This window comes from Temnothorax curvispinosus, unplaced genomic scaffold (assembly GCF_003070985.1).
Source record: "Temnothorax curvispinosus isolate PA1 unplaced genomic scaffold, ASM307098v1 QBEX01001321.1, whole genome shotgun sequence".
NCBI classification, from domain to species: domain Eukaryota; kingdom Metazoa; phylum Arthropoda; class Insecta; order Hymenoptera; family Formicidae; genus Temnothorax; species Temnothorax curvispinosus.
This window is the reverse complement of record NW_020211101.1, coordinates 192,167-210,385: the sequence shown is the minus strand read 5'-3', so window position 1 is coordinate 210,385 and position 18,219 is coordinate 192,167. Positions and strand designations below refer to the sequence as shown.

General features: G+C 38.9%; 4 protein-coding genes across 5 annotated transcripts in view; 2 read left to right on the top strand and 2 right to left on the bottom strand.

Annotated features, from left to right (window-relative positions):
• The window catches only part of LOC112462135, a 37,866-nt gene extending 35,768 nt beyond the window's left edge, over positions 1-2,098 (bottom strand). For both annotated transcript variants that reach the window (XM_025027782.1, XM_025027774.1), the window contains exon 1: positions 1,793-2,098. The gene's annotated coding sequence lies outside the window, so the exon portion shown is untranslated. The remainder of the gene's footprint in view (positions 1-1,792) is intronic.
• Positions 2,099-2,288: 190 nt separating this feature from the next.
• On the top strand, positions 2,289-4,360 carry LOC112462173 (transmembrane emp24 domain-containing protein 7-like). The gene is made up of 3 exons (XM_025027804.1): positions 2,289-2,649; positions 3,188-3,433; positions 3,520-4,360. The coding sequence occupies exons 1-3, from the start codon at positions 2,494-2,496 to the stop codon at positions 3,745-3,747; spliced, it is 630 nt and encodes a 209-aa protein (XP_024883572.1). The 5' UTR covers positions 2,289-2,493; the 3' UTR covers positions 3,748-4,360.
• A 1,217-nt stretch (positions 4,361-5,577) lies between these two features.
• Positions 5,578-8,872, top strand: LOC112462278 (CDK5 regulatory subunit-associated protein 3). The gene is made up of 9 exons (XM_025027969.1): positions 5,578-5,686; positions 5,904-6,078; positions 6,165-6,403; positions 6,494-6,767; positions 6,859-6,983; positions 7,067-7,333; positions 7,404-7,615; positions 8,516-8,687; positions 8,764-8,872. Exons 1-9 carry the CDS (start codon positions 5,681-5,683, stop codon positions 8,833-8,835), a joined length of 1,542 nt encoding a protein of 513 aa, XP_024883737.1. The 5' UTR covers positions 5,578-5,680; the 3' UTR covers positions 8,836-8,872.
• A 394-nt stretch (positions 8,873-9,266) lies between these two features.
• LOC112462286 overlaps positions 9,267-18,219 on the bottom strand; it is a 37,944-nt gene continuing 28,991 nt past the window's right edge. Inside the window, exons 2-6 of the mRNA XM_025027979.1 lie at positions 13,530-14,853; positions 10,211-10,439; positions 9,947-10,111; positions 9,727-9,836; positions 9,267-9,536 (exon numbers count right to left, since the gene is read on the bottom strand). Coding sequence (XP_024883747.1) covers positions 9,370-9,536; positions 9,727-9,836; positions 9,947-10,111; positions 10,211-10,439; positions 13,530-13,659 — 801 coding nt within the window. The 5' untranslated portion in view covers positions 13,660-14,853 and the 3' untranslated portion in view covers positions 9,267-9,369. The remainder of the gene's footprint in view (positions 9,537-9,726; positions 9,837-9,946; positions 10,112-10,210; positions 10,440-13,529; positions 14,854-18,219) is intronic.

Below are 18,219 nucleotides of genomic sequence, written 5' to 3'. Positions count from 1 at the left end.
TAACTTTTGGCTTCATCCCGAACTTACAAGCGAATATCTCTTCACGTTGGCGTTGGATTAATTAATTCGGCAAGAATATATTTCCACCCAGGAATATATTTCTGCTCTATTTACATTCATCTCCCTCTCATTTGCATCTCTCTTTTATTTTCATACTTCTCGCCCCACGTATCTGGTTTTGGTTCCCGTTTTTAATGAGCTCAATGTGCAAGATCTGATGCGATTCGCGCGCGTTAGTCTCGCGTTTCGCGTACGTGTCCTTGGCGAGATGCTCGATGACGGTTAACAACTGCGATGGACATGTGTTTTTCAGCGACATCGTAGCCCATTTCCCAGAGTCTTTTTCGCGATCAGCGAGGCCGAGCGGATCGCAATGGGGTCAAATAATGATCAACAAATTCGATCCTATACACTTTTCACTACATTTTGCCATATTCGCCGCGTCGTTTACGCGCAACGCGCGTACCGTTACGTTTCGTTTGAAGGAAAAGCGCATTGCCCGGCGGTTTCGAGAAGCATTATTCCAGGTAAAGCATATGTATGTGGATGATATTTCGCGGACAAAAGTTTTCTACGAGAGTTTTAAATGAGGTTTTATTATTGACGTTAACGAAACCGCGATCGAAGAATACTGTAAAGTACGAACGAATCGAGAAGTCACTTTAATTCGATTTCTCTTGTTACACTTCGTTCCTTTCGCGGCTCTTCTACCCCATAAACTCGAAACATACTATCTATTTTCATTTCATTATGCAAAAAGTACGATGGAGAGCCGCTATAAAGCGGACAGATTTAGATCGCGACAGTTCTCGTCGTGGACAAAATGCAACTGTGTCGCGATGCACGAAAGCGCTCTCGTCGACAAGACGTTATATAAAGCTGGATTATTGAAACACATCCGGCCAACCACAGCTGGATATTGTTAGCGCGTTCACTCCGTTTTCTACTTCTTTCACTGCGAATAATTGGATTGGACTTGGAAAAATTTGAGCTTATATGAATTTTGTGCAAATCGTATTAAAGCAATACGCGCAAAATAAACGTTAAGAGTTTGTGAAAGGAAATATAAATTCTAATCTAATTTGTATTTCCAATGAGTCAAACGTTACTGGCACACACCGTGAAGTTTCTAATTTTTTAAATCATTTTTTTACTCGCACAATAATGTATTTTCGAAGTGTAATAAAACTAACAAAGGCAAACCGCTTAAAAGACGATTCAATAATAATAGCGAATTTCAAGGAGTTTGATTAGGCCACGGTTCACTAATGCAAAACACTACGGAAGATCAGCGAAAGCCAATTAATATTTTAAGCTGTATATAATATCGCGCTTTAACATTTTTTATTATTTTTATTTAATTTCCTTTTGTATGATTTTTTTCGTGCAATTTTTAATATGTCAATAACAAAAAGAAGATTATAGAGTAGTGATTTCTTTTCTCTTTTACTTGTGAAATTATGATTTAAATGTTGCATACATTCGCGATTATTCTTCTTAGCAGCACATTCCATACGTACTTTCTTGCACGTTCTCCCTCTTTCTGAACGTACACCTATCTCATTTAATATGTAGAAAGTGGTAAGAAAGTGCAGCGCCGAGATTAAATTTATAATTTACGAATGCATTTAATATCAACTAAAAGTGCACTGCAATTTTCCGAATGTCTATAAATTTAAGAGCAGCGTTATTCGAGTCACTAGATAAATTTCGAGTATCGATCAGATTCTCGGTGAGACACTCCATGTCGCATACACACATAGGTATGTGCTTCGTTCTCAGAGATAGTTACCTTACAGGTGTCCGTGATGATCACGAGGGTCACGGTGAGGTCGCATAATGCGTGGTATCTTGGAGCACACGAGGATGCGGAACATAACCTCTTTATCACTCGGACGCACAATGCGACACGCGAACGTTAATCGACGCGCAAAAATTGCGACTCTTCCATCCACGATCACCAGAAACGTTAAACAGTATATCTCGCGAACGGGTGACAAGAAAAAGCGGCGACGAAAAGAACGCTAGAAAAAGATCCGTCTCGCGACGCTGCCGCCCGAAAACTCGTGTTGCGCCGGTTGCGCGCTTGTGATGCAGTGTCATGGTCTACCCCCACTACCACCGTCACAACTGCCGCCAACGCCGCTGCTGCTCGCTGCCGCTGCCGCCAGTGCCGCCGCCACCACCACCACCACTACCACCAGTTCTGACGTGAACGTAGCCGCTTCCGCAGCTGCGCGCCATGCGCGCCGAAACCGTGGCTACGTCGCGCGCGCGCGACATCCGGCCACGTTAAAATAGCTCGTTTGCGACTTTTGCGAGAGATCGTCGGGGTGCCGCCGGGAAAAGAAGTAGAAAACGGTCGCGCGTTCTCGTCCGAATTTTCTTCAGTTTCGAGGCTGGTCTTAAATGTGCGCGCAGTGCGCGGATCAGTGACGCCGGACGCGGCAGCGCGTGAGCGTCGTCGACGAACAAACGAAAAACCAACCAAGAATGGATTGCTGGTCGGTCTGGCTATTGCTCGTCTCGCTACTCGGCGCACTCCTGCTTACGGGCGGCGTCGAGTTAACCTTCGAGCTAGCCGACAATGCCAAAGAGTGTTTTTACCAGGAGATCGAGAAGAACGTTTCGTCTACGCTGGAGTTTCAGGTGCGTAACACCGTTGGACGCTGGTCCTCGATAATGCTACATATGCTCGCGAGTCGCGTCGCGATGACACGTTGCTATTATCGCTCGCATCGCGACATATCCGAGGCCAGACTCCAGCGCAGTATGCCGCCAGTCGCACTCCGCCTGCGTAGCTTCAGGTTCAATGAGACGAATGAGAAGTGGCGCAAATAACGCGATTAACAACATAAGAGATAATAGGAATAATATTATTTCAAATTGTATTCAAAGAGTATAAAATTTTATGTGATAAATAGGTCTGTTTTATATAGTCGCGCTGTGTTCTTGTACTCGCATCTTACAGCGAGAAAAGGAGAAATATAATTAACACATATATGTGCTCTATGTTCCATTCTAGAAAACATTTATTAGTGAAAAGCAGTACTACTTTTATTGCTACTGCAACTTTTCTTTTAGTTTAGATGTTCTTTCATTGATTTATAGATGCTTTATAGGCAAAAAGAACTTTGCATATTTTAAAGTAACTTGTTTGTAACGAGTATACTTTTATACTTTTCAGGTGGTTACAGGTGGCCAGTATGATGTAGATGTGACTTTAGAAGCTCCAAATAAAGAGATTATCTATAGCCAAGTAAAAACGCAATTTGATTCACACTCCTTTATACCAACCATGTCAGGAATTTACAAGGCTTGCTTCAGCAATGAGTTTTCTACATACTCGCACAAGCTGGTGTATATGGATTTCCAAGTGGGCGACGAACTGCCGCTTCCTGGTCTCGGAGAACATGTTACAGTCATGACTCAGGTGATATGCCACGATAGAATCTTTTATAGTACATTGCACATAAATGAAAATTGGTGATTGCTAACGCGGTTTGGTTCTTTTTACAGATGGAGTCTTCCGCGCAAGAGGTGCACAAAAATCTAATCAGCATCCTGGACTATCAGACACATCATCGTCTGCGGGAAGCTCAAGGTCGCAAACGCGCGGAGGAGCTGAATGAGCGAGTGCTCTGGTGGTCGGTAATGGAGACCGTCTGCATCCTGCTCATCGCCGTGGGGCAGGTTTTCATCCTGAAGAACTTCTTCACGGATCGAAGCCCCTCCCAAAGTTATTAGTGTGATAGCGAAGTAACGGAAAAGGAAAAACTCGTTCGCGATCGAGATATACGATCACCGATCGAATCGTCCTCGTGCCATCGTAATGTCCACCGGTAATGCTTTCCCGGCGGAACTTTGAGCCGCGAGTCTTCTCCGACAATCGAGAAAGGATTGTTGAGAGGATTTTGCGATTAGAATCCAAAGAACCGGTGAGAAGCGCCAAGTGATCCAGATCCTCGTACGCCCTATGAACGCGCGTATCGTTCGCGGGTATTAATTTTTGCCGAGGCTTTATCATGCCGAGAACATTTTAACACGGGTGCTGATACAACACGGAATGATCAGAAAGACGAGTGCAACCGATAGAACTCTTACATCTTTCCTTTCCGATGGACATTCATGTTGTACTTATACTGGTACAGGGACAGTATAATGGAAAGGGACATAATGTTTTTTTCTTACTGTGAACGTGTAACATAATAAATTAAAAAAGATACTTGTGTGTACTCACGTCTACTCGTATCGCCGAGCGATCTGATTAATTCCCGTCTCTCGTTACTTGTCGCGCCTTTCGTTATTTATCTTAGGTATCGGTAGAAAAGTTACTTAAATAAATGCAGTTGATTATTTACTTCCCTCGATTTAATGCGACTGTTTACTCCGAACGTCGCTAGTTCCTTGTAAGCGTAAGAAAGTGCCATGCGTTATTACGCAGACGACAGTCATGAGCGCATGTTCCCGTTTTATACGTGGCAGATGTCACATGTCACATGTGGTTTTCCGTCGCGTATGCATTATTTGATAAGCGTATACGCAAGTGGTAAATAGGATGCCATATTACAGTGCCCGACTACAGTCAAGCTCAACACCTGCGCCTGTACGCTGAAAGCGGACATGCGGACTTTCGGAGTATAACCGCCTCCGTATAGAGAATGACAAAATCGTACTATTGCATTTGTCATTTTAATAAATTACAATAAATTTCAACAAAACAGGCAAATGCCATTAGTCATTTGTAAATTTAATTTTATTCACTGTCAAGTTCCTGGGCTTGGGAAAATTAGAAACGAAGTCCTCTATACGAGGAGACGGACCTTGGCCATCGCGTCAGCCGTTTGATAATGGAAATTTTTTTTCTATCCTACGAAATAATCATCTGACCGATTGTTCAAATTAATTTACTCCGCACAATATTTGCGGCGACTGACGGGTATGCAGCTATGAATACCAATAGTAATAGCCTAAGAAACAAAGAATGAATGGATTTTATCATAGTCGATAAATGCGTTTGCCATCTCTATCGATGCTCGCAATGCTATCGTCGATATCGTCAGAGGCTGGATTCGAGGAGCGCGCTATTAGCGCTATTTGCTTATTCTATCCTTGTTTTACATCTGATAAGCGATAAAGACAGAATGATGCAATAGCGCTAATAGCGCGCTCCTCGAATGCAGCCAGAATGTCTTTCTTTTAATTTTAAGTTTTTTTTTTAAGTTTTCTAACGTTATAGGTACGGCCTTACGTTTCCTAGGCAGGGCACACACACTTTTCGTAGAACGTAACAGTAAGGTTTCGACCAATCGCGTTGCTCAATTCTTAAGCTGGTCACACACACTTTTTCGTAACAGTAACAGTAGGATTTCGACCAATCGTGTTACTCAATTCGGGAACGTACGGCCGTACGTTTTCGAATCGAGCAACGCGATTGGTCGAAATCCTACTGTTACTGTTACGAAAAAGTGTGTGTCCGGGGCCTTACTTCTAAGAGTTCTAAGGTTACAGACGGCCGAATCGAGCAACGCGATTGGTCGAAACCTTACTGTTACGTTCTACGAAAAGTGTGTGTGCCCTGCTTAATAAAAGAATAACAGCTGTTATAACCTGTTCTCCAACTCGGATTGTGGCGAAGGAGATACGATTTCTTGCCGAGAAATTCGTTGAATTTAACAACATGCAGGCATGTGGTCGCGTTATTCGAACACGCAATTATTCTCACGTCAACGATATCAATTTTAAACATAGATATGAAATCGCGTATACACAATTTTACCCGTGACATAATCTGGAGTAAACTTGAATTTCACATACACGTTTTTGATATTATTTTCGCATTATTTTCTTTTTTATTGTTGCGCTTTATTAAATTATATCTTTACGTACAAATAATTATTTAGGAGCAGGATATCCCGATCGACATTAATGCTGGAAAATTATTGGATTGGCTGATTAATCGGAGGCACTGCAATAAGAATTGGCACACGAACATTTTGACCATTAGGCAGAAAATTAATGATGCAATACAGAATATGCCTGCTCATGATGGCATTGCCTCATTGTTGTCTGGTGCCTGTAAGTAGTATTAATTGTTATGGTTCTATCTGATTTTTAGCACGTAGCTGCAAACTCCCGAGCCTTTGCTTTACCTCTTTTTACAGATATAAATTACTTTTATTGCATCAAAATTGTGGAAATCTTGAAGGAAACAGAAGCGGACACGAAAAATTTATTCGGGCGATACGGTTCACAAAGGATGAAGGATTGGCAGGAGATTTTACGATTATATGAAAAAGATAATGTATACCTTGCCGAAGCCGCGCAAATTCTCATAAGAAATGTCAATTACGAGGTCCCCAGTATTAAAAAACAGATACAGAAGTTAGAACAATCGTTAACGGTAAATCAATTTATATATGTCTAATGTTATCATAATACTATTTACTTATCCTGTCATTGTCTAAAATCGCATATAAAACTGCACTGACAGGAATTTGAAAAGAAAGAAGCGGAATATAAAAAGTCAGAAAATATTGCGCATACAGAGTATAATGCGCTTTGCAAACAATTAGGTATAACTGGCTACAGTACAGTCAGACGTGAGTTAATGGATAAGGTGAAAGAGTTATCGGAAATTTATCAGAAAGTAGCAGAAAAAACGAAGAGTTTGGACAAGGTAGTGGAGTTTTACAGCGCATTTGTTGAATTTACTTTCGGCCAGCAGTACGACAGTAATTGCGTGTCGATAATTAAATATGTCATTGGTATGTTTGCAAAATCATTATTTCAAGAATGCATAATATTTGAATAAGAAGTGTGTATGATAGATTGTTATACATTATTTGATTTTTAAAGAAAAGGGAAACACAACGATGTTTGAATATACTTATGGAGAAGTACCAGCGTCGATAATTGAACCACCATTGAATATTAAAGCGGATGAAGATGAAAGTAATGGAAGGTCTAGTTTGGATACTAATGTATGAATATTTTTATATAATTTTTTTGTGATATTTGTAGAATAGAGATTCGATTGCGTTATTATCCCGAGCATTCTCAACAGGTCATTGATTTTGGCAACTTGGATCTGCAGAGAGAGATTGACTTTGGTGAAGAAGTTGATTTGGACACAGGGGACGATATTGATTGGGGAGACGAAAATGCGGAACAACCTACTGCAGCAGAAATATATTGTAATATCTCTTTGGAGGAATCGGGTATAGTTGTGGAAGCATCGGGTCATGAAGGTGGTGTGGCTACGGGGTCTGAAGCCCACACGATATTAGACAATCCAACAACGAGATCCGAATTTATCAATCAGCTGTTTGAAGTATGACTTATAAATGTGCATGTAAGAAATTGACTGCTCTACATTTTTATATAAATGTATATTTCTACAGCTGGAGGCATTTATGAAGTTACGTCTGTACGAATTCAAAGGCGACGATAGGAACAACCTTCTCAGCTTTAGTCAGATGCAGGACGCTTCATCTATTCTGCAACTATCTACCATAGAGACCACTCAGAACATGCTGGATAATATTCAAGTTATTCTCTCTGAAATATTGCATAGCAATGTCCACCATTTACATAACATCAAACATTATCCGAGGTACAATATTTACAATTAAATATAATACGTGGTCTGTTTAAAAAGTCATAAGACTGAATTTTTTTCATAACAACTGGTAACACCGTAAAAACCAGACTGCAGTAGATCGAGAGCTACATTCATACTCTATCTTCAGTTAAAATTTTAATTTGATAACATTAACACATGTGACTCTACAATCATTTGTACAACTATATGTTTGGGTGACGCATCACGAAAATGGAACACAAGAAATTCGAGCAGTTGTATGCGACTAAATTCTGTGTCAAACTCCAGGACAATGCGATGGAAGCATTTAAGAAGCTGAAACAGACTTACAAAGATCAAGTTCTATCGCGAACACAAGGTATTTTTAGATGGCGGTGAAATTGTGAAGATGAATCCTGTTCTGAATCATCAATGTCATAAACAATTTGGTGATTTAAATTTATTTTAATAAGTCACCAATCACTCTCACTGTCAACTTTTTAAATGTTTCTGTCACGTTATCCTGAAATTTGACGCAGAATTTGCTGTATCAAACTTTGCATCACTTATGCTTTGCATAATGCTGCTCGATTTTCTTGTGTTCCATGACGCGTCACCCAAACATGTAGGCTGTAGTCCACTTGACTTATTAAAAGAAAGGAGAAGAGGAATGCTTCGAAGCATTTGTAGCATCAAGTGGACCGCAGCTACAGTTATACAAATGATTGTAGAGTCACATGTGTTAATGTTATCAAACATGAATAACTGAAATAACTGAAGGTAGAGTATGAATGTAGCTCTCGATCAACTGTAGTCTCGTTTTTACAGTGTTACCAGTTGTTGAGAAAAAAATTCAGTTTCATTACTTTTTAAACAGACCACGTATGTACATACATACATCTTTTTATAAATGTTTATATATTTCTATCCCAGGTACGTGGACGTAGTGGCTGCTACTTTAAAGCAAAAATTAAACCTGATCGATAGAATGGTAACCCAGCAAGAATCCATGCGACAGAAGCAAGATGACACGCAGAATCAAATCGATAAATTGCGTCCGCTATTAAAACTCGTCGTACAAAGAACTAAAGAACTTCAAACAGAGGTACGTTATCTTCGTTCTCTCAATGTTACGTTTTCGAATAATAAATTGTTATTTTTTACGTTACATCTAATTACAGATAGAACAAGATATTTCCAAGAAGTACAAGAATAGAAAGGTATATTTAACCGGAGGTGTAAATATGTTGTAGATCAAACAACGGAATAAAAAAAAATTGTTGAATTATACAGAGTGTTTCTTAAATAAGTACGAAAACTTGAATGGGATATTCCTTGGCTTATTTTAAGAAGAAAAGGTCTTATAAACATGTGTCCTAAACTGCTTCGTTTTCAAAATACAGGATGTCAAAGTTGTGAAAAAAATGAAAATTTCGAAAATCTAGAAAACGTTTCAAGATATTTTTCAATTCAAATTTGGTATGCGTATATGTAGTATTAAGAATTACTTTCCAGTACCCGGCGAAACATTTTTAGATCTACCTGAGATGTGTGTCTTTGACACCGTGTATTTTAAAAACGAAGCACGTTAGGACACATTGACGCTCCTTGGGTACTTTCTTTGGTATCCGAATTACCGGCCTTTGAAAATTGTTTTTTTGACATATGATATGTACAAGTCAAATTAGATATGAAATATTTTATCTCAAAAGTCAAATGTTACAAAATAAAAAACGACGTTCTCACGTTTTAAAACGCGGCCTATGTTATTTTTTCAAGTACACGATTTATATAATCATGAAGAGATTCTGCACGAGTCTCCATGGTGACGAGGTACAAACTGCTTTGGTGGTAGGGCAAGGATATCTTCTCAAACACTCGGCTAACGAACGATCGCATTCGCACAAACGTTGAGCGCAAGATCCCGATCCTCCCCAGCTGCCATGCTCAATCGCTGGAACGAAGATTTCACGGACCGTTTTATTTTACTGTGTCATGCTATTTACGTAGAGTATAGCGTAAATAAATAAGTCGAGCTTGATTCATAGAAAAGCTATTGTATTAAAATTAATTTTATTTTCCGAATTAGCAAGAAAACGTGCGTTAGCATGCAAGAAAAATGAATGATGATGAAAAAAACGAACCGCAAACGGGTTTGTAACCGTGATAACATCTCCAGTAATATGGTACAAAGTATTCTGAGAACATGAGACATTCCGTAGCGTCGTAGCACCAGTCGTGCATCTTGCAACACCTGAAAACATTACATTCCATTGATATTTGTCTTCTGTGAAAAGCAATTCAACGATTGTAAATAACATTTTCTTTCTATATAATATAAGCTTAAAAAATGTACAAACGTACTGGTCGATACCGTCGATGACGTAACCGGATCCTAAGAATCCGCAGTAGCAACCGTATCCCTTGTAAGCTAGAGGATTACATCCCGTGGCGCACACTACCATGTTGTAAAGGTGTATCACTCCTCTTTTGATTCTCGTATGGCCCGTGGTCGCTCTTTCACTCATTCTAAAATTACGTAATGTAGTCTTTATGTAGTCCGATATTACAAATTGTCAAGTCACAAATTAATAAAACGTTTCCATTATAGTTAGGTCCGCTACTTACGTGGATTGAGGCTTCGTGTTGTTTGCCGTCGCGTTGTTGGAGGATATGACGCGCACATGGACATCCTTGTAAATACGCGCCGAGGAAGCGCTCCACGGGTCGCCGCCGTGACCGACGTAGAGATCCTCTTGATTTTCATTTATATCGTTATTCATATACGGATAATGGTAGTCCGCCTGGCGCGTTCTGGCACCTCCAAGTATCTTATAAACATCTGGTGTACCGTTACCTGCAAGCGCCACAAAGTGCTGATAGATCAAATAAATAGCGTTAGCGAGAGAGAAAGAGAAAGATTGCACGACACCTACATACAGTTATAAAAAATATATACAGTTATAACCGTAATTCGTCATACTTATATTAATATCGCACCATCAAATGCATCTGCAATCTTTATCTATTGGAAGTTTAGCGGATTAAAAATCACTGACTTTCTAAAATTTTTTATTATGGTATAAAATACTTAAAAATTATCGTGCAACTTTCTACACATAAAAGAGCTAAGTGGAGGGTATGCTATCAATACCAGAGGAATGATCTCTTTTTTTAGTACGTCCATCGGTTACTTCTACCGGTGAGTTTGAAATGTATTTCCCGAACCGTCTTGTGTGTGTATCTGGCGCATAATATACGTTGTACGATCTTTCTCCCAATCATCAGAAATAGTCAACTTTACCTTGATCTAGACTCGCTTAGCGTAAAACTACTCTCATTTATCCTACTTGTGGCCGTTTTAACGGTTTTTCGACGATTTTCCATAAACTCCGAGGGAATTATACAAGGGGCATCCACTCTTTACCGAACGATTGTACGATTGAAATATGGGAGTTATTTTTCCTAATTTCACTTTTTAGATTATCCTTTCTACCACTTCGGTAAGATATCCAGAATATCTCGTGAATTTTATTGCGCTGAGATTATTTTAATGCGTCCCGTAAACTCGAAGGAAAAAAGTGAATTTTTGACTTATTTGTTAAAAGATACCGATAACCTTCGCATTTTTATATTTGATAAAATTATGTATATCTTTTTTACGAGGGGAAAAAAAGTATCTTAATTATCATTAGTTATTCAATAGTCATTTTATTATCTTTTGACATATTTACGCAATTATTTTTACAGTTATCCCTGGTTCCCTTGTACGCGTTGCCGTGCGTAAAATTGCGCGTCAAACGCGCGCGTTTGAAAAAAGCATGCATTTTGATTGGGGTAACTTATGGAAACGCATGTTTGACGCGCGTCATAACGTGTGTGGTAAGAGAAGCGTCATAATTGTGCTCGTAACTACAAATTAAGTTGACTTTTAATCTTAATTTTAATCTCACGGTTGCATAATTCTCATTAATACGTGCAATCCCTCGCTTAGGTTCACAACATCAGTTTTGATCGAATTTTGCTGTTTCACTTGTCCTAAGTGAAAAATTCAATAATCGTGAAAGGTAAATTAACAGGCAAATGTAAACTTCAAATGCATTGAGCAACGTTACAGGATAAATGTTTCAAAAAGAAGAAAGAGAGAACAGAATTCAAATCTCAATGAATTTAAAATCAGGACACGTAGGTATTATGGAACTTTTCGGAATGGATTCTGATCAGAATTATTTTGTTTTCCCTAAAAAACAAATATAAATCTAGACAAATAGAAATAACTAAACAATTCCGATCGGAATCCGTTCCAAAAAGTTTCATAATACGTGCCCAGAATTGTTGCAATAAATAAAATAAATTGTAAAATGTTTTCCATGGAAATATCGTAGGTTACTATAACGAATTACTGTACTGTAACTGTAACGCACTTGTTACGGTCGACGTGTCTTGCAGAGGAAAATCGAGAGATTATACATTATTTTATTGTTTATCTCTCTTGCGGTCGGAATTGCTCAACGAAAAGTAAATTGAGATCGTGAAATGAAATGGCATAATTGAATCGTTGCTTTTAACAGTTCCGTGGTAACAATCAGTGATTGGCGTCATAACGTTGCTTCGCAACGTTAATTAGTCGCCGGCACAGTGGTATATGGTCTCTGTAATTCCTTTTCGTTCGCGGTTTCCACGTAAAAATTTGATTTTCTCTCTTGAATTAACCGCGAACGAAGGAAGCGTGGAAATCAGCTTCAATAGTCCATCAAATGGGATTTAATCGCAAATATTCGATTTTCAAAAATAAAATTTAATTAACAGAAAGCATAATGTATGAAGCATAATGTATCTTAGCTTTATATGCGATCAAAATTATGGATCTTTGATCGCGTATAAAGCTGGGTCTAATCAACCAAATCTTAAAAAATTATATATGAAATAGGGGTAGAAAAGACTGAGAAATATAATAAAATTAGAAATAGATCGATATCTTCAAATTTGCGGAAGTTACAGTAAACACGGACATCAAATCTGCACATACACATATATACGTACGGGCATGCGATTTTAATGCAATGTTTCGACATTTTAGAATACTCTGAACATATTAACTTCCGCAAATTTGGAGATATCTATCTATTTTTAATTTTATTATATTTTTCAGACTTTTCTACCCCTATTTCGTATATAATTCTTTTAAATTCGGTTGATTAGACTTAGCTTTATATGCGATCAAAATTATGGATCTTTGATCGCGTATAAAGCTGGGTCTAATCAACCAAATCTTAAAAAATTATATATGAAATAGGGGTAGAAAAAACTGAGAAATATAATAAAATTAGAAATAGATCGATATCTTCAAATTTGCGGAAGTTACAGTAAACACGGACATCAAATCTGCACATACACATATATATTATACGTACGGACATGCGATTTTAACGCAATATTTCGACATTTTAGAATACTCTGAACATATTAACTTCCGCAAAATAATACTCAAAATAATTTAATTACTTATTAATTTTAATTGTAGGTACAATTAACAATTAATTTTTATCGTGATGATGATTTAATGTGTTACTTATTTTAAAGGCTAGATATTATTCTCTCTGGTTGTTTGTACATACGTCCTTGTGAGAATGTTTTTTTTTTATAGAATAAGATGGCAAACAAGAAAAGAAGCAAAGAAGTAAGTTCCAATAAAATAGCATGTAATAATTCTGATTTGTAATTTTTTATTAATGTAATGTGATTGTTAAATAATTGAAAGAAATTAAATCTTTACGTAATTAATACACATACTTAACGAACTAAGTTAATTGCAATTAAATATTCAATGAATTGATTAATTGATTAAAGCTTTAATTGATTGATGCCCAACACTGTTTTTTGCAAAGTGCGCTCGCCACTAGCAATGGGAAAAAAAGTAAATCTTGTCGAGCAGTGTAGCGCTCACCTCGGACGTCGTAGCTGAGCAGCGTTACGAACAGCAGGAGAACGCGCAAAATCTTTTCGCACCGACGAGACGATCGAATCACCCGTGGCGGATCGCGGCTACGTGCGACATCGAACCTTTCACGGCACATCGAGATGTTTTCACCGAGCAGATCGGGCTCGACCCTTTGTGTCACCTGCGAATCATTCTCGAGACATCCGGCGTAATAGCACTGCTCCGCACGTGTCGCCGCATTGGGGAAACTGCAACAACAGCAACAGTAGCAGCAACAACAGCAACAGGCATCCGATTACACAGCTCCTCCGTTTTCGCCGGCGCCGTGGCTGTTGATTAACCGGATTCGCGCGCGCGCGCTTTATGATGTAACCCGTGCAATTTGAGTGACTGCGAATTACCAGCACTATTATCACCGTCGCGTGCCGACAGTCTCGATCGCCGATGAAACAATTAACACACCCACAACGTAGTCTCTTTGCCAACAGTGTCTTCCCGGTGAGATGATGTAGACCGAAAACACGAACTGATCATAGTTATTCGAATAAGGTCACCGGACGGCCACTCCCGGCACAAATAAAAGGACGTTTTTCTCGCGTCGAGTCGCGTGGGCTTTGTATTGAATCCGGGATTCAATAATGTAGCTAGTTTTTCTGTTTCACCGCGTATGTACACGCCGCCTCGCTGCGACTTAGAAATTGATGAGTCGCTTCGAAAAATAAGTTTCCGTCACACGTTTACGGGATTTGATGCGGCTTATGTTATTATACGGTGTTGTTTTACGAATAAATCGCATGTAAAAATTCTTGAGCTCCCGGAAAACCCCTTTGTTATCGCGTCACTCGATTATTCGCGTTCCTCGCTCGATCGTAAACACGTAGTTTGTTCCGAAAACGCTCTTTGGAATTCTGGAATTTCGTCTAAACTGCTCCGCGGTTTATTTTAAAGTTTCATTCCACGCAACAAGGATGCACTTCGGCGACGAGAGACCAACAAAGTACTAGCTGTTCTTATCAAGGTCGTTTCCCTCTACACAACAGCTCCTTCCACCTTTTGCCGACATTCTTAGGTGCACCGCGATTTTAGATACACCACTCGGTTCAACTCCGTGACCCCGAGAAAGTCCATCGGGAGCGTGGATTGTGTGCTCGAGTCGAAGAGTGTGCCTCCGCCGATTCCCGTAGTCGTACTACCATCTAGTCTCTTTAGCCTAGCGAATCTCTGTGCTGTTACACTTTCGTCGGAGGAGGAGAATGAGAGAGATCGTTAGGATTTTTCCATTAACCCCGCGTTGATCTTTAATCCTTTTTAAATAGCCTTCTTCCGCGCTCTAAATTAAAAAAAGTGTGCAAATTAAAAATGTGCACTTTTTTATTTTTATATAATTTTCACAAAAATTTTACGGACTCCATTCTCTTCTGGGTCAAATATTACATTATTCTAGATCAAATTAGGGTATCGCTTTTTAATGTATTTTTGTTCAGTTAATATGTTAGATAAGAGTCATTTCTCAAAAAATTATAGACATATGATCGCGTACAAAGCTGGGTCTAATCAACCAAATCTTAAAGAAGTTATATGAAATAGGGGTAGAAAAAACTGAGGAATATAAGTAATAGAATTAGAAATAGCCTGATATCTAAAAAATTGGCGGAAGTTAGAGCAATCACGTACATTTCTCAAAAAATTCAAAATTTTACAAAGAAAGAACCCCTTTACCGGTCATCGCCAAATTCAATACCAACCTTCCTTTAATGATACTCTGTCGATTTAAAAAAAAACTTAGCCCGATATCTCAAACTTTGCGGAAGTTAGAACAACCACACCATTTACAAGATGTACATACGTTATACAAGATGTACGTACACAGACATTAAAAAAAGTGTATTTTTCGACGTTTTAGGACATTCTGAACACATGGGCATAGAAAACTAAAAAAACGTTGTTTTCTTCGGCCTTTTCTACTCCTATTTAATATATTTCTTTAAAATTTGGTTGACCTATTTTTATACGCGATTAAAGGTCCATATACGAGGTTTACGAAAACAAAGCTTCCTCTATGAGGAAGCAAAAAGCGAAACACAAATACGAAGGCGACGCGTGTATTCTGGATTTTTTTTTCAGGCTGAATGCCTCGCGCGGAATCGACGCTGTAACGTCGTAATGTTTATCGAACCGAATACTTTGCAACGATGGAAGAATCAAGTAACGTGTTACGACGTTGTCATTAATGTTATAATTTAATGTTGTTGAAGTATTATTTACGGATTTATGACGTTAATTGTAAGATTAATAAAACGTTTCATATATAATTGCGAATGCGTCCAGTTTGATGTCAATCTTATTTTCCGCACAAATATAATTTTACATGTTAACAAATTATGCAGTTATCAATATTCTAAATATGTATGTTATACATTTCTTATGTTTATCTCATATATTATCTCTTATATGCAATATTTAAAATATATTTTAAATAAATTTCTTAAATATGACAAAATTTGTTTTAAATTGAAGAAATACGGTAGCGATGCGATGTATCGAAAGGATTTAATAATCCCCTTTACATTAAAAATAAATAAATATACATCTCCGTCTAGATCTTTCTCTAAATCTCCCTCTAGATTGATTTTGCATTAAAAAAAACATTTACGACGAAATCGGGACGTAGCGTAGGTAGATAAACGAAAGTTTAAAGAGAGGTCAAAGTGCAACAGGTTACACAAGTTGTTCCTGCAATTTTAGTCTCTCAGCGGTACCATAAAGCCGAGTGTAACACTTACAATTAGAATTCACGGCTATTTATTTGTCTATGAGCGAATACACTATATATAATTATAAACGTAGTAACAGCGATATGAATATAGCAGTTACTATTTATCGAGTATCGTCGCACAAAGTATAGCATCGATGCGATTGCGAATGACGACGTAGACGTATACTACGTTTACGCGAGCGTTACTTCTGTAGTAACTTACGATATATCACTCGTTTATGCAGAGTAAATTATCGTAAGTTACTACAAAAGTAACGCTCGCGTAAACGTAGTAGTAGAGGATAAGTTTACAATTTGGTAATTTTTAGCTTTGACCGTTAGAAGTTAATGTGACGTATCATACGTGACGTATTATACAGAGCAATTTAATGATCCTTTTAATTGCACGTTTATTCATGTATCCATTTACTTTTAACATATGTTATAGTCAAAGCCCGAAACACAGGCATTCGTCAAATGCCGAAGTGATTTTTCTTTAGTTTCTAACTTTAACCAGCCGTATTAGTTATTCCTAGGATTGACTAGTTAAAAGCCGAAACGCAAAACTTATTTCGGGCTTTGACGCTTGGTCGTTCCCCAGGATTGACTAGTCAATCCTAGGAATGCCTGCGTTTCGGGCTTTGACTATAACACATACATCGAACGCGATGGAACTTGAAGGATCGTGAATGTAAATGTACTCCGGTAAATAATTCCCAACGTTTTCTCTTTCTAGAAACAAATTTCCTTTAAACGCGTCACGTTTCACCGAATGTTATGACAAGAGCCGCAACAAATCGCGCGTTCCTATACGAGATTTTCACACGCGATCTCTTCCTTAGTCGTTCCGCTAATTCAACCCATCGATCGTAGAGCGTGATTGCGACGCGTAGGAGCGGGATGTAAAGGAGGCTACTTTCTACATTCGGGCGCGGCATGGGATTTCTCGGCTCGTATGATCCACGATTTATGCATAGCTCAATCGGCCCTAGAGACCCTCCAAAGAGAGACTGGTTAATTCGCCGCCATTTGCATGCAAACAGGAAATAGTAGAGATCCTGTCCTCCTCCCTACACTTTCATATTAATATCTCCGTCTTTTTTGTTTCCGGTTTGAATGCAAATAAAAACAAAAACAATTCGCCTTTTGGTCAGTCTCTCCCTGGAGGGTCTCTACGTTGGCCCTCTGCGTCTACACCTTTGCCGCATCTTGTCACGAGATGCGAGATGGCATATCGCGGGATCCGTCGCCGTCGGCCGGCCTGAGAAATTACGCTAATAGTATACTCACCAATACTCACCGACTGACCGACTGGCCCGACATCGGCGAGGCGAAGAACACACACAGGAGATTGGGCCTCGCGGCCTCCTCGGACTCCTCGCGCCGCTCTGCACCACGGCGAATGCAAACAGATATAGCGGTACAATTGTCGATGCACGCGACGGCAATGCGGTACAATCGCGCCCGGTTACGAAACGATGCGTGGCAGAAATTTGATTAGCGTGATAATCGAATAAAGAGCACAAAAGAGCGTTGTACAATACAATGAAAACCGGAGGGAAAGAGAAGGCGAATGTGTCGCGGAAAACGCGATGCTAATTGTTACAGCGTTAATTGTTGCTCGCGATTTAATTGGCGCCGGATAAAAGTGTCGTGGGAAGCGATCGTACGGGTCACTGAAACGAGATTGTTGCTTGATTGTACTATCGTTGTTTAAAGAACAATAATCCTCACTGTACAGGGAGTTTCGAATGAGGGTCTGCACAATGCGCGATACGAATGGAAGATTTCTATTCGAGGAAGAGAACCTTAATTGCTTTAATTTCGATTTATTAGTATTGTGTTTTATCTTTTTGTCGAAGGCAAAATATAAATACAAATAGTAAGAAAAGTACATATAAAAATTTGTCCCATGATGCACGTTACGCGTCAAAAACTGAT